Source organism: Mesoplodon mirus (assembly GCF_964341445.2).
Source record: "Mesoplodon mirus genome assembly, chromosome: 9".
In the NCBI taxonomy this organism is placed as follows: domain Eukaryota; kingdom Metazoa; phylum Chordata; class Mammalia; order Artiodactyla; family Ziphiidae; genus Mesoplodon; species Mesoplodon mirus.
This window is the reverse complement of record NC_138985.1, coordinates 29,971,619-29,988,213: the sequence shown is the minus strand read 5'-3', so window position 1 is coordinate 29,988,213 and position 16,595 is coordinate 29,971,619. Positions and strand designations below refer to the sequence as shown.

Genomic DNA, 16,595 nt, shown 5'->3' with positions numbered 1-16,595 from the left:
CAGGGCAAGGTGAAGTGCTTAGGACTGGCTAGTTTGAATAGTGTTGGTGGCGCTAAGCTATAGAGTCGGCCTCTGGTTGCCTGGTACCTGGTCCTGGGGTGATTAAGGCAGAAGAATTTTGCCTCCTGGGGAGCACAGCCTAGATAGAATAGGCCTGACTCTGGGCTGGTTTGTTCCCATATATCAAAAACATGCTCCTGGATGAGCCCTTTTCTATCTCCAAGAATGGGCTAGCCAGGGAGGGCCAGTCTCTCCCAGCCAGAAAGGTTTGTAAGGTGCCAAAACATCATACTATACAGAAAAGAAAAATATATACAATACAGAAACAATAAGTAATTCATTGTGCTGGAGTTCAGGAGAGGCCCCAGTGTGAGGTGGAAATGGAAACCACTGGTGGAGCATGACAACTCTAACAGCCTGGGCAGCAGGCGTGCTGACAAAAGATGCTGCAGGTTGCTGAGTAGCTACCATGCGCCAAGCATCATACTGAGGAATTCCTACACATGATGGGAACACACAGTGGGGTGACTCATTGTCCTGGGCCCATACCTTCTAAATGACCAGAGCCAGGCTCTGAAGCAGCCCTTCTTACACCAAGAGCATTATTTGTATCCGTAATGCAGCTTTCAGTGTGGCAGACTAGCAGGCATATGCGTGCCTGCAACTTGGACTCGAATCACGCTTGAGTTCAGCCTCTCCAGGTCCTCACCTGCACAGTGAGGGGAATTCGGGCTTCTGGGAGTCAACACAAGGAATGTAGCAGGCTCTGGGCAAAGATCAGGAGCTTGGAGGGTGTGGGTCAGTTCCTGCCATGGGCCAGGTCTGGAGTCCCTGCAGGGCCCCTGTGCATGCCCAGGCCCCCCACACGTCTCCCCAGAGGGCTGCCCGATGTTGTACTGAAGGGCACTGCTGACAGGTAACACTGTGTGCTAGACTAATGCGACTCTGGACACACACTGAAGATTTCACAATGTTTTTATTCACAAACACAAACAGAAGAGCCTTACGTTATAGTCAAAGCAGTGTGCCCAGGTGCCATGAGGTCAGGGGGACCCTGGGGGTGTACTGATGCAGCAAGAAAACATTGGGCCAGACCTCAGGATGCTGGACAGTGTCCAGGCAGCTCCCACCTTATTCACTCCATGACTTTGGGCAAACTCTTCCCCTCTGCAATCTTCAGTTTCCTCATCTGGAAAATGATGGACTGTACCAGGTGAGCTTTATTTTTTCATTATTATTTACTAATTACATGTTCTTTTTAGAAAAACGTAAAATGGATTTAAGTGATGTTAAAATTTCCCATCATGTTACCGCCTAGATATTACCAATGTTCCCATTTCCATGAATCTCTTTTTGGATGTGTGTGTGTGTGTGTGTGTATGTGTGATGTGTATATGTGTGAGTTTTAAAATGGGATCACACTATACTGTCTGTTCTACAGCATTTTTTCATTTAATATATTATGAACATTTTGTCTACAGTGTGTATTTACGTACACAAGCATACATGTGTGTACATACATGCACACGTACACACACATGTTGACACACAGATTACTGGCTGCAGAGCATTCCTGTCCTTAGATGTGTGTGCACTTCCATCAGGTCTCTTAAAGTTAACGCTCCACAGATGTAACAGGAAATGAGTGACTACTTGGTCTGATTGTCTCCTGATGCTTCTCTAAGTGGAACTGCCCCTTCAAAGGTCGTGCGTGCTCTCAAGCCTTACACCCAACGTTGAAAGCTGACCTGCCCTCCGGGAGGGCTGTGGCCACCGGAAGGGCTGTGGCCACTAAGAGCCCGAGCAGCAGGGTGGCGAGGGCTCCCTTCCACCACCCGCAGCACCTGAGCCTGGAGAGCTTCCCCAGTGTGTTGGTCTGTGCTAACAGAAGGGGATGGGTCCCCAGTAGAACCCCTGTCTCTGACAATCTCCTTCAAGACTCTTGGGTGCCTCCAGGATTCAGGGATCTCAAAGCATTAGGATGTGACCTCAGATATTGCCTCAATTTAAAGACAAAGGAGAGAACGGGGACAAAATCCAACCACCCAAAATCACACAGCAACTTAGTGGCAAAGTTCAGATGGATAATACCTTTTAAAAATACCAGAAGGGTAGCAAGGGCAAAGAGTGCTGATTTTGGAGTCAGAGAGTCTGGGGTTCTCATCTTTTTTGTTGTTGCTGTTCATTTTAAAGTATTATTAGTCACACCTGAGAGTGAATGAGTTCATCAGATCTTTCCCGAGAACAGGCTTTTCAGAGGGTGAGGATTTAGGGGTTCTGCTAGGCACCCATAAATGATCTTGAGCAGCTACCCCCACCCGGCCTCGAGGCTTAGTCTTCTCCTCATTGAAATGGGGATAATAAACACGCTGCTCTGGGTTCCTCCGAGGCTGAGATCATGTCTCAGAACCAACGTTCACAGGCTGCAGGTTCAGGTTGGCAGCTGTTGCTCTTCTCTGCGGCGTCCTCCCTTCAGCCCCTCCACACCCCCCCAAGATGCTTAAGGCAAGGTGGGAGGTTAGTGTGTTAAGTGACCAGTATTCTGAAGTGGTGCTACCATGCGTTCACTCGGCGTCACCTGGGAGTCGTTAGAAAGGCCAATTATGGGTCTTCGTGCAGACCTACTTGCGGCTGGGCCCAGCTGGGGCTCCAACAGCCCCTGGAGTGGCTCCAATGAGCTCAAGTTTGGGACTTCGGAGTCCGATTGCTACGGTCACCCTCAGCTGTCCTACCTTCTGACTCTGCACTCCAGTCACGACAGGGCATCTCTCTGGTCTCGGATGCCTTGGGGACTAAGGTGGGGCGATGATCTCCACTCCTTTAGGATGTGGTGGCAATGCTGGTAAACCACTTGGCACGCCGTGAGGGCACCCCTCTTGGCCCATTGTTGGGGGCACCCGTGGGCCCTGACTTCCTGAAGGCCCGGACACACAACCCAGTTGTGCACAGGGGAACCTGCCAGGTGGAGCTGCTCAAGGCTCGGGGCTCCACCCCTGCGTGGCTCTTGCGCCTGCGAGGTCATCAAGGGGAGATTGCACACAGGTGGGCTCCCGCACGCCTGCGTGGGCCTGCCGTGTGGCGTACCCGCCGGTACTTCAGGGAGCAGGGGCTCGCCATGCAGTGCAGCTCGCCAAGGCATCTGGTCCCCGCTGGGAAGCAGGATGGACCCCGGAGCGCAGGTAGCCCAGGGCAGGATGGGGGTGAGGCGGGGGGATGGGGGCGAGGCGGGGGGTGCGGGCGCGCAGGCAGGGTCAAGGTGGGGCGGTGGAGAGGGAGGCTTCTGGGTGTGCCCGGGGCGCAGGTAAGCCGGGTCACAATGGGGCTGGGGGAGTGGGGGGTTGGCGGGGTGCTGGGGACCAGGCAGGAGGGGAGGGGCGCTGCAGGAGGCCTAGGTAGGGGGGCAACCCTTACCTCAGGATCCGCCTGAGCTCCCGGGTGGGTCGGGCAGGTCCCGCGCTGGCATCAGGGGGCCTCCTGGTCCTCGGCGGGAGTCGCTGCACAACTCCCCTCGTCCTGAGCCCCAGGCCCACTTTTCTCCCCGACGGGCGACCTGTGCTCGGAGGCCCCGCTTGCCCAGGCACGGCACCCAATGCGCCATCCCAGAGACATCAGAGGGATACCCTTGTTCTGCTGCCCCCCGCCCCCCACGCCCCTCATCCCCCAAACCCTCTGTCCTGGGTCTCGGCCTCTCTGGGGAAAGCCTGGAGGCCCAGGGAAGCAGTGGGCGGCAGAGGGGTACCCATGCAATGCCTTGCTCCAGAAGCGAAATGGAAAGCGGGGCTGCACAATTAGGTTGCAGGCCCCAGGGGAAGTTCAAAGCCTGACCTTCATAACCCTGTATTTTGGCTCCAGTGGCAACAGCTGACTCGGGACCCCTCAACCACTTCCGTCCCAACCAGGGGATTCCTGGGGGGATTTCTGAGTCTCGGTGTGCCTGTCTCTTCACCAGCCAAGTAGGGCTTTCTTTTCTCTTTTTCATTTGTAAAGAGGTAATACGTGCCCATGGTTTCAAAATAAAAAAGCATAAACAGGTACACAGTGACTCCCGCCACCCTCTGTCCAGCCCGCAGCATAAGTAAACATCATGTTTTTAGCCTCTTCTGGAACTTTCTTTAGATTCTTTTTTTCCCTCCGTTTGTACAAAAGGACTCTACCTAAAACAGAGATCTTTCCTTATCCGTATATTAAAAAAAAAATTGTATATAAAACACTGTTAAGGGTCCTTGCACATTTATCCATTAGGTTGCCAGTTTTTTCCTAGATATTAGAAAATTAACACCTTATTTATCTTCTCTAGAACGTGTGTTTTATCTTTTTTTCATTTAGTATATCTTTTTTAAAAAAAATTATATTTAGTTTATTCTTTTCTTTTATGTCTTCTGTATTATGAGTTATCATTAAAAAGCCTTATTTCTGACAGATTTACAGAGGAATTCACCACTGTTTCCTTCCAATTCTTATATAGCCTTGTTTTTTACATTTAAATATCCATTTGGAATTTATCATGGTGAATGATGTGAATAAGAATCCAACTTTGTTTTAGATTTTTAAAAATTATTCTGCTTTTTCCTAGTAATCTATGAATTTTTAAAGAATAACATTCCGTTCCTTATAATTTATTTTATATAAAATATGAGGTAGGAACATGTTTTTACTATTGTTTTGGTTTTTTTCCAAATGACTGACCAGTCAGAGCAACATGCAAAGAGAAAGAGAAAAAAACCCTCTCTTCCCTACTCCTTTGAAAGCCTATCTTTTCCCATATGATATTCCCATATGTATGTCAAGACCATCTTTTTAAAACAATACTAATTTTTTGTCTGTAAGCTTTGTATATATATTTGTAAGACAATACTAAATCATTTTTTCTGTAAGCTTTCAGTATGTTACAATATCGTTTTATTAAAAAACATCAAACTTCCAAAATTGAATTATTGGCTCTTTATTCACTTTCATAACTGGGTTAGTTAAAAGTAGCTCCTGTTAATATCTTCGCTTGGAGTTTCTTTTTTGTAAAAGCCCAGCCTTCCCCCTCACCCCACGTCTTTATTCTGAGATCTCAGTCCCTGTTTGAAGTAGGAAGACTTATTCTTTTGACAAGTGCTGATTATCTTCCAAGGGGTTTGGATCATTTCTTTTTCGCCTTGATCTAGCAGGGGCTAAAAATAACAAAGTGAATTATCCTTACTACTTTATTTCTGTTTCTCCTTATTTCTCCTTGGATTTTGCTCTATGAGTGTTGATGCTATACTGTCTGGTTCAAAGATAATTATAACAGAAAAGCATTTTGGCTTTTATTTTTTCTTACACGGTACTTTTGTGGTCTTAATGTATTTTGCCATGAATTCAGCCTTTTCCAATATAAATAGTGAAGTCTCTGAATTTTTTCACTTGTTCTTCTCTGATTGTCTTTGCCATCATTCTACTTCGAAACTTTCTGAGCGCCTCATCTTCAGTGCATCCTGCTGTATACAGTGTGGAGTTGGATTTTCTTTCTAATCCAATCTGAGAGTCTTTTAATAGGTGAGTTTTTTCTCTTTGCATTTCATGTGGCAGCCGTTTGAACTTTACATCACCAAACAAGATATGTAGATGATAAGTAAATGAAAAGATATTCAATGTCATTAGACAATACAGAAATTCAAATGAAAACTACTTTGCAAATGAGATACCACTACTCACCTATTAGAAAACTGAAATTTAAAAAAAGTTTTAGGGGCTTCCCTGGTGGTGCAGTGGTTGAGAATCTGCCTGCCAATGCAGGGGACACAGGTTTGATCCCTGGTCTGGGAAGATCCCACATGCCGCGAAGCAACTAAACCCATGTGCCAGAACTACTGAGCCTGCGCTCTAGAGCCCACGAGCCACAATTACTGGGCCCACGTGCCACAACTACTGAAGCCTGCGCTCCTAGAGCCCGTGCTCCACAACAAGAGAAGCCACGACAATGAGAAGCTCGCACACAGCAACAAAGACCCAACTGAGCCAAAAATAAATAAATAAAATAAATAAATTTATTATTAAAAAAATTTTTAAACTGACAGTACCAAATGCTGGTGAGGATGTGGAGGAACCAGAACTCTCCCTCGCTGCTGGTGGGATGGAAGGGATGGAAGAATGGCATAGCCACTTTGGAAGACAGTTTGGCAGTTTCTGATACCAACTTATTCTCTGGAGTAAATCTTATCTTTCAGGTTTATTTAGAGTTACATTAATCCAGTCTAAGCATTTTTGCTAAAGGAAACAATGCTCAAAAGGACCCCAAGGGCTACACAGAAGACGCCATGTAAACGATCATGATCAGTTCATCCTCCCAGGAGGAGGGGGCGCTTCCTCCCTGCTTTCTGGCAGGGCTCAAGGCATCTTGGTGCATGAAGCCAGACCTCCACAGACGTGGGCGTCAACAGCTCTGATCCACAGCTCGTCTCTCTGCTTAGTCACTCACCGCACCCCGCCTCGATGTTCCCCTCAGTTCCCTGATGAAGATCACACCCACCTCATAAGAATACCATGAGAAATCCAGGAGAACAGATTTTGAACGTTGCAGCACACTCCATGGAATAAATGTTTCCATGGGAAGCCCTCCCTAGACTGTATTTTCAGCACCTCTAATGGTTTAATCAAGGATTTATCTTGGAAGAAGAAAAAAGGTGGCCATGATGGACTCACTGCTGTCTGTCATGGGGTTTGGCCCTGGGATATTATTAAGCTTTTCAAAAGCATCACACCTCACCCTACTCTCAGCACCTGCACAACACAATTCCACTTACATACCAAAAACCGCAGTTTTGTTTTTTCATGTTGAGTTTCAATGTTGAGATGATTTCGTTGACATTTCAAACTTTTTTTTCTGAAAAAATATTACCTGAAAGTCATCTGTTTTTTCAATCCTATCCTTATAAACCATCTTTCTGACGGGTGCTTAAAATTTTCAGCAAAAAAAAAAGACAAAACTAGTGAAAAGGCAGGCACGGCATGAGTGTGGTCTTGTCCTGTGCTGGGTTTCATCTTGGTGCTGGAAGCTTCCCTCGCTGGGGCAGAACTGGAATGTCTGCCTCACGGTGGTTGTACCTCAGGAATGTGCCCGGTGGGGCTTGGTGCCGGGCCCAAGCCTCCACTTGCTGTGACCTTCTAGGATGCTGACCTCTGTGCTTTGTTTTGGCAGCTTCCTGGGTTGAGCTCCTCTGAGGATGAGAGCCTTTCTTCCGTGACCAGACGGACGTCCCTGACAAGGGTCCTAAAGCACAGCACCCCAGAGGGAGCTGCCCCCAGCTGGCACTCAGAGCTACTGGGCGATGTCCCCTCACACCAGGAAGGGGGCTCTGCAGGCGGGTCCCCACTGCCTGTGCGCTCCCCCTGGGACCTCCCTTCGTCCCCGGGAGAGTTCAGCCCCAAGGTCCCCCCCAGAAAGAGGCGGCTTTCCACCATCCGGGCCTCTGAGGTGTCCAGTGGGCAGCTAGGATCCAACTCGGACCCCTTTTCTCTTGAGGAAGATCCGCCCATGCCAGCCTCGGTCACCCGGCGGCGGCGGCGGCAGCAGCAGCAGCAGCAGGGCAGGCCCCCCCGAGCAAGGAGATCGCCACCAAACTTGGGATTGCCCGGGATCCGGAACACAGCCAGGAGGAGGCCACGGGACCTGAAGAGGCTGGCTGCTGCGGTAGGACCTGACCCCGACCCATCCCCTGGAGCTCTGGGTCCCTGCCCAAGGCCTCCTGGGAAGCAGCCTGGTGACAACTGAGAGAGCAGACGCTGCCCTTTCCTCACGGATGGGCCCCTGGCCTGGGCATCATGAGGTCACCAGGACTGGAGGAGATCGTCCAGCTCAGGGCCCTGCCTGTACCCCATCCTTCCCCCACTCTGAGGGGTCCCCATGACCCCACGAGAAGGACCTTTGCTTGTGCCATGAAACATGTGCCTCCCACGGTTCCCATGTGCTCCCCAACTCCTTAACATAGTCTGCCTTCCCGTGCTGTAGGGACGAGAGAGCACAGGCTGGGAGTCCCCAGAAAGCCCCTCGCTCTGTCCTCCTCTCAGCTGTGAGCCCCTGAAGCCTCACCTGCCCCCCTGTTCTGGCCGACCTCGGGGTCCTGGTGGGTAGAGGGTCTCCTGGTCCCTTCCTGCTGTGAGCTCTGCTTCCCAGCCCCTCAGCTGGTCCTTCTGGTGACCTCATGTTCTAGGAGCTTCTCGGGAAGGAGCACTGCTGTGGACACTGCCGCCTTGCCTTTCACACCAGACCCTCTGCCCATGTTTAAGTTGGGTTTGCTTGGGGGCTATTGAGTTATATAAATTCTTTATCTATTTTGGATATTAACCCCTTATCGGATATGATACGACTTGCAAATATTTTCTCCCATTTCATAGGTTGCTTTTCATTTTATTGATGGTTTCCTTTGCTGAGCAGAAGCTTTTTAGTTTGTTTTTACTTCTGTTGCCTTTGCTTTGGTGTCACATAAAAAAAATCATCACAAAGACCATTGTCAAGGAGCTTACCCCCATGTTGTCTTCTAGGATTTTTATGGTTTTAGGTCTTACATTCAAGTTTTTAAGCCATTTTGAGTTGGTTTTTGTGTATGGTGTATGATAGTGTTCCAGTTTCATTGTTTCTGCATGTGGCTGTCTAGTTTTTCCAACACAATTTATTGAAGAGACTGTCCTTTCCTCATTGTACATTCTTGGCTCTTTTGTCATAAATTGACCATATAGACATGGGTTTATTTCTAGGCTCTCTATGCTGTTCCTTTGATCTATGAGTCTGTTTTTATGCCAATACCATACTGTTTTTATTACTATGGCTTTGTAATATAGTTTGAAATCAGGAAGCATGGTGCCCCCAGCTTTGTTCTTTCTCAAGATTGTTTTGGCTCTGTGGGGTCTTTTGTGGTTCCACATGAATTTTAAGATTGTTCATAAAAAATTTTTTGTAAAAAATGCCATTCGAATTTTGATAGAGATTGCACTGAATCTGTAGATGGCTTGGGGTAACATGGACACTTTAACAATATCAATTCTTCCAGTCCATGAGAACAGATTATCTTTTCATTTATTTGTATCATCTTCATTCCTAGTGGTCTCTTTTCTCTTTCCTGTCTTACTTTTTCACCCTACTTCTTCAGAGTGTCATTCGGTTCTACCTTCCAAGTTCCTCTCATCGGCCTTTTGCCCCCTCTGCTTGGCTTCACTTGCCTTTCTGGGGCCACTGCTCGTGGAGTGGGTTTTTCTCCTCCACACCCTGCTAGTCTCAGCACTGTGCCTTGTTGTAGTCAGGAGCAGGTAATTACCAGCAAATCAGAAGCTCCATGTGCATTTCTGGGTGGGACCTGTCAACCGGGGACTGCCCGGGGGCCTCGGCTGTCTATCCATTGCAGGACAGATGCTTCCTCTCACTGGTCAGTATCCCCACAAGCTAATGTCCTTCTGCCAGGAGAAGCATGAGCCTGGCTGGAATATTCTGGAGCTGAAGAAGAGAAGGGGCCTGTAGGTCTCACTGTTTTTGGTGGGGGGAGATTGCCACAAACCTACCTGCCACCAGCTGAGCCTGGGTCCCCAGAAGCAGTGCAGCCCCTCCATGCAGGCAGAGACCCTCTTCCTCAATCACTGGGACAGACACTGAGTCCTCCACAGCACCAGGCTCTCCCATTCCTCATTTTGCCCCTGGGGCTTGCCTCTATTTTTATACTTTCAGGGTATTTGGAGGACCCTGACCCACAGTGGGCCTGCCATCGGTGGCCAGCAGACCCCAGCCTTCTTTCCTTTCACCTCCACGATTGTCCTCTGAGATCCAGTCCCCACACCAAACACCACGGGATCTGGCTAAGCCACCTGAGACCTGCCCCCCTCCACTTTCTATGTGCCTCTGCCTTGTTCAGCAACCTAAGTCATCCTGCTCCCATCTCCCCTGTGTTGTCCTGGGGACCCTCTCCCTCCATCCCCTGCCCTGAGCAGCTCTGGAAGAGCCCCTTGAAAACACAGCAGGAAAATGGCCTGTCTAGACAGCCTCACACAGACACTCATCTGCAGGTGCCAGCCACCCTTCACGTTCCCAGCCCATGCCTAGCTGGTCCCTCCTTCTTCCTGTCCCCTCCCCAGTGACCTCTCTGTGCCCTTGTCAGACCCAGATCCTGGGGTCCTAACCCCATCCGCTCACATACCTGCCTGTCCCCACACTGGGATTCGGTCCTCTGGGAGGTTGCTAGGTCCGTCTTGGGGTCATGGTGCCCGGCGTGCGGGGGCAGAGCCGTGGAGGCCGGCGAGGCCAGCTCACACTTGTGAGTCCTGGATGGTGCCCGAAAGTCAACACGTGTGAGGGTCTGCAGCCCTGGGTGGGCACCTGCTTTTCCAACACAGATTGTCTCTAGCAAAGGTCAGTGCTCCTGCAAGGTAGACCTCAGAGATGCCTTTCTTTTAACAGACAGAGCGGTTGAGGCAGTGGGAGATCCAGCTGCTTCAGAACATCGAGGAGGCCACCCAGCACGAACTCACCATCGAAGACGACTGAGCACTCAGCCCCGGGACCAGGAAGCAGCTGTGCTCAGGAGCTCCTGTTGCGGCCTGGCTTACTCATCTGTCCATCCGACTGTCTGTCTGTCTGTCTGTCTGTCTGTAAACCCCACACCTTCCTCAGGACTTGCTCTGGGTCCAACCTTGACCTCCGTTGTACCTCTGGGTGGGTTGGGAGGAACTGGCTGATGATCTTGTTACTCAGATTCCAAATGTGGCTTTCAGAGGCGCCAGCTGAGACGAGGGGATGGAGGAAGCAGGTACAGACAGGTGAGGTGGATGCCCCAGGGCCACCCTGGAGGTACCCGGAGATGAGATGTAACCCATCTCCCCTGCCTTCTTCCCCAGCACGGCCAGGTGAGCCTGTGATGCTGGGAGGACACAATGTAGGGAATAGGACCAAGTTTCACAGGTAAATACCAAGGAGCTAGGCAGCCCACCCAGCTGGAGAGGACGGGGTCTTAGACTGCCACTCCAGGAAAGGCCAAATCAGTGGCTCTCAACTGGAGGGCATTCTGAGAATTTGTGGGTGCTGGTTTGTTTAGGGTATTGGGGGGGCGGGGTGAGGAATTTAACCCCTTCTCTAGAACTGAGCTCTCTACCTCACTGTTTAGGATAAGGATCCCACCAAAGGGCTGGAGGTATCTGTGATCCTCATACTGTAAGGAAAAAGAAACAGGTGCCCAGGGCACTTCAGTCAGCATAGCCCGGCATCAACCTCCCAGGTCCAGGCATCTCTGAAACACGTCTGTTAGTGGACCCGTTGTGGTTATGAATACAGAGCTAGATTTTATCCTTGTAAATGCTTTCACAGCACCCCTCCACTTTAAAAGTGTTTTTTTTTTCTTCCTTCTAAAAACCAAAAATGCTTACGTTTCCAGTGCCATCGTGTGCTGCCTCCGCAGCCCATCCTCCAGGCCAGTCATCCATGACCTGGGTCTTCTCAGGGACGCAGATAAAGCCTATTGCTAGAGCAGAGTCCAACCGGGCACCCTAGACAGAGCCTCAGGCTGGCCTGAAATGACAGGAGGTGGCAGATTCCAAGGGAAGGCAAGGTTGAGGATGATCTAAGAGAGAGCGAAGAGTCTTACTCTGGAGCTGCTGGGTGGGTGGAGGGCATTCCAGATCAGAAGGATGCTCCCCGGAAGAGCCTGCATTTGTGTGGAGGTTTTGAATAAAGAAGGGATGATTGGGATTCCTCACACGGGATTAGATGCAGGCTGAGGGCTGCAATTATTGGGATAGTTGCTTCAAACTTCCTCTGTTGATGTTCTTATATATGTTGGTAAGAACTTATTTACTGTGTAGTGTCTTTAAACATTTAAGTTTTATGAGCTACTCTCTCCTTTACAAGCTGACTATTCAACTTGTTCACTTTTCCTTTTTTATAACAATTACCAGATCATTAAAAAGTTCATGCTTTTGTGTTATATTTGAAAAATGAAGAAGCAGAAAAACTACCTATAATTGCAATAACATGGAGATTAAATACTTCAGTGTAATTCCTTGCCGTCTTTGTTATTAAAAATAAACAATTTTCACGAGAACTGTTCCCAGAGTCTGTGTCTGATGCAAAGTAATTCAGATGTGTAACCAAGTGAATTCTGTTTTCATCCTTTAAAAAAATTCTGATTGAGAATGAGTCTAGGGAGGAAGAAAAATAATGTAGGGAGTTTGGGGAAACTTGTTTTGAAAGACTGGGAATTATAGGGACTCAGGAAAAAGGTTTACCCATGAGATAATTTCCTAGATATTTATGTTGAGTCTTGTCGGCTGAAAAAAACGCACAACCTAAACGCTGAGACTTTTTTTTACTCAGCGGACTTACTGAGGACTTAAGCCTGGATACAGCCTCTTGGATCACTCTGAGGGACAGTTCTGAAGAGGTAAAGGAGAAGCTAGGATATATCACAGTTTTTGAAAAAAGAAAAGTCGTTGAATATCAAAAGATTATTGCTAATTAAAGAAGTAGACATCTCAAGTTAAAGCTTTTAGTGCTTTTCTATATGGGAAGACACAAGAGTCTGGAGTCCTCGAAAACATTCCTTTGATGTGCACCTTAGCTATCCAGGGCGGGCATCCAGTTTTTCTCCATCCTGAATCCCCTCAGGGTGCACCTTTGGAGCAGCTGCAGTGGCTGAGGGCTGCAACATCCTTTGTTCACTGAAATGGCAGGGGACATTCTTTGTCCACACTCTCCTATGTATTAACAAAACAGATTCTTGACTTCCCGGGTGGTCCAGTGCTTAAGACTCCACCCTCCCAATGCAGGGGGCGTGGGTTCGATCCCCGGTTGGGGAACTAAGATCTTGCGTGCCACATGGCGTGGCCAAAAAACAAAACAAAACAACCCCCAAAAACAAACCGAAAAACCAGATTCTTACATTCATACAATTGGAGTATATGTTAGTATCATAGGCCCTCTAGTTAAAATGTTTAAAGTGCAATTCTCGTGAATATCTCCCAACTTAAACACAGATGTTTGCGCACATGTTCCATCCACTGGAGGACGCTGGCTGGAAGCAGAAGGAACAAGCCTGTGCTGGCCAGTCTGCTGCCCGAGGGCCAGATCACGCAAGTGGAGTGGAGTCCGTCTGACCCCCAGCACCCCACTGTGTCCTCAGAGGAGGGCTGGCCTGGGAGAAGCTGGGAATGAACGGGAGGGGACATTCTCAGGTCGAGGCACTCAGGACAACAGGTACTGCCAGCTCAGGTGGGATGGACAATGAGAATCTGCAAGATTTCCAAACGAATGGTTGTCTTTGGCAAAATGACAAATCTCTAACGGTAGCCCTTGGGAATTACACTAGTGATGTTGGTTTAGAGACCAGCATGGGTGTGACTTATACCACTATTTGGAATGAAAATGATTTCCTTAACTCTTGTTATGTATACAAACCTGTATGTTTTGCGGAAAATGCAGTTTTAAAACATACAAGGAAAGGAAATGCCTCCTTTTCCTGGTGCAGTTTCTATTTGACTTAAAATGAGAAGATATTTCTAATCTTTATTTAAATAACACATTTTTCCCTAAAAGATCGCATCTATACACAATGTGTGTAGTCCACACAGCATGCGCATTCCCCCTTGTCACTAAGCGTGGTTCAGAAAACTGCTGTGTGGAGACTGCGTTTATTGTATGGACACGCCAGCCTTACGTGTTCCAATTTCCCCATTGCCGGATGTTTGGTTTGTGTATTAGTGTATCTTAGCTTCTGTTATGTTTTAGTTTTCTACTGCTGCGTGACAAGTGACTACAAACTTAGCGGCTCAAAGCAATCCACCTTTTTTGCTTGGCTCTGGTGGCTCAGCTGGGCCTCTGCCTGGGATCTCTCCAAGTGAGATCAAGGTAGGCTCTCACCTGGAGCACCTGGGAGAGAATGGAAGAACCCAGTTCCCTGTGGTCGTGGGACTCAGGGCCCCTTTTCCTTGCTGGTTGTGGGCTGGGTGCTACTCTCAGATCCCAAAGGCCGCCCACATTTACATGGTCTACTCCGTCTTCAGCTGTCAACCGTACAACGGAACCTGTTCACGCTTCAAATCCCTCTGCCTTTCTTTTCTGCCACCAGCCAGAGAAATTTCCTTGCTTTTAAGGGCTTTTATGAGGTCCAGTATGCCAGGTAACATATCCAATCCCACAGCTGTGGTTGGGGGGTGATATCTCATCCCTTCACAGGTTTGGAGATACGGGGCCATGGACTCTTTGGGGGCCAGTTTTAGCATTCTGTCCACCAGTATGTTCCCAATTTTTCATCATTATAAATAACACTGTGATAATAACCTTAGTACAAAATGCTTTGTGCCCATGTCTACCAATTTTGTGAGGTAGAATCCTAGAAGTTATTTTACTGTATTTAAGGATGTAAGTGAGACAACGTCTCATTTTAAGTTGAATAGAAACTACACCAGGAGAAAGAATGTACTTTTTGTGGTCCTTGTTATATGTTACCAAGTGAGGTACAAATTGACAAGAGCAGTGCCCAAGTGGGAGCTCACTGTGGCTTTCCTAGGGTTAAAAAATCTTTTAAAACATTTACTAAACTAGGGCTTCCCTGGTGGCGCAGCGGTTGAGAGTCCGCCTGCCGATGCAGGGGACACGGGTTCGACCCCTGGTCCAGGAAGATCCCACATGCCATGGAGCAACAAAACCTGTGCGCCACAACTACTGAGCCCTTGAGCCACAACTACTGAAGCCCGCGTGCCTAGAGCCCAATCTCCGCAACAAGAGAAGTCACTGCAATGAGAAGCCTGCGCACCGCAATGAAGAGTAGCCCTCGCTCGCCGCAACTAGAGAAAGCCCGTGCACAGCAACGAAGACCCAACACAGCCAAAAATTTTTTTTTAAATAAATTTATAAATAAAAAATGAGAGACTGAAACACACAAAAATATAGGAAACAGGTTATGAAGGCAGAAGAAAACATCAGAGAACCTGAAGTATGTCTTAAGGGAATAGTGGTGAAATAATAGGATGCCATATAGAGACATACCCAGCAAATAAAAGATGCCTCAGAGGGGCTCCCCTGGTGGCGCAGTGGTTGAGAGTCCTCCTGCCGATGCAAGGGACATGGGTTCATGCCCCAGTCCGGGAAGATCCCACATGCCGCAGAGCGGCTGGACCCGTGAGCCATGGCCGCTGAGCCTGTGCGTCTGGAGTCTGTGCTCTGCTATGGGAGAGGCCGCAACAGTGAGAGGCCCACGTAGCGCAAAAACAAAACAAACAAACAAACAAACAAAAAGATGCCTCAGAAATTTAAAATCTAACAGAAGTAATTCCATAGCAGCATTGGAACTGAAGAACTCTCCCATACAGAGTTAGGATATGACCCTGTGTCTGTTAGGGGTATAAATACTTTGGTTTCATCCGTGGTGTTTTTCCAGATCTCCTTGGATCCTCTGCCCAACCCTCAGGTCCCCTCATTCCTGCCCCTTGGTAACCCTCAGTGGTATCTCTTCCTTTGCTTCCCACTTGCCCCCAAATTCCTTCCCATTTCTCCCAGACCCTCCCTGCTTCAGCACTGCTCATCTGACAGTTACACCAGCAGGGACTAGTACCGGCTGGGAGAGGTTCACAGTTGGCATCTGTGAACACCTGCCTGGGTCATTCCTCCACCCCGGGCCCTGAGGATGCTGGGCAGGGATGTGTCAGCCCAGGGAAACAGGAGTTGCTCAGGAAAAAAACCAACTCACTTGTGTGTCCCTAAAGAGCACTGCCTGTTCAAAGGCATAAGTGTAGGTTACAGTGTGCCCACCCCAGAGTGTGGGTGTGAGGGGGGTAAATGGGTCAATGCACATGGGTGCTCAGAGCTCTCTTTCTCTTGCTGCTGCTGCTGGGGGTGCTTCTTCTCCACCACCTTCTCCTCCATCATCATCATCATCATCATCATCATCGTCATCATCGTCATCATCACCATCCATGGGCCACTCAAGTTTGCTCTGCTCTGGTCCACATTTAACCCTAATGACTTCCCTTAAGACCTCATTTCCAAGCACAGCCACACTGGGGGTTAGGCTTCAACATATGAATTTTGGGGAGACACAATTCAGTCCATAGCAGACCTTATTTGGAATAAGGGTCTTCGCAGATATAATTAAGGTAAGGATCTGGAGATGAGATGATCTGCACTAAGGTGGGCCCTCAATCCAGTGACAGACAGTAAAGAAGACACAGATACACAGGGAGAAGACCATGTGAAGACCAGAGATTGGAGTGATGCGGCCACAAGCCCAGGACACCTGGGGCCACCAGAAGCTGGAAGAGGCATGGGACAGAGTCTCCCTCAAGCCCCAGAAGGAACCAACCCTGTGACACCTTGATCTCAAACTTCTAGCTTCCAGAACCGTAAGAGAAAATTTTCTATTGTTATAAGTGCCCCCCAGTTTTTGGTAATTTGTTACAGGAGGCTAACATGGCCACCTAAGTGGTCACCCTGTTTATTCATTGATACATTTGATAAATTTCTATTGAGTAGATGAGTAAACAGGAAAGAATCCCTGCTCTCAGGAGTTTGCCTTCCAGTGAGGGGTCAGGAAGCAGTACAGACAAAACCTGTACATTGTCGGCATACTTGGAGGTGATGACGGCCAGCGGAAAGCAAA

At 48.5% G+C, this 16,595-nt stretch overlaps 1 protein-coding gene across 1 annotated transcript; it reads left to right on the top strand.

Moving 5' to 3' along the window:
• Nucleotides 1–848: 848 nt before the first annotated feature.
• On the top strand, nucleotides 849–12,033 carry CCDC201 (coiled-coil domain containing 201; the record flags this gene model as incomplete). The annotated part of the gene is made up of 4 exons (XM_082632970.1): nucleotides 849–916; nucleotides 1,075–1,213; nucleotides 7,166–7,657; nucleotides 10,409–12,033. The coding sequence occupies 4 exons, from the start codon at nucleotides 849–851 to the stop codon at nucleotides 10,493–10,495; spliced, it is 786 nt and encodes a 261-aa protein (XP_082489096.1). The 3' UTR covers nucleotides 10,496–12,033.
• Between the last annotated feature and the right edge of the window lie 4,562 nt (nucleotides 12,034–16,595).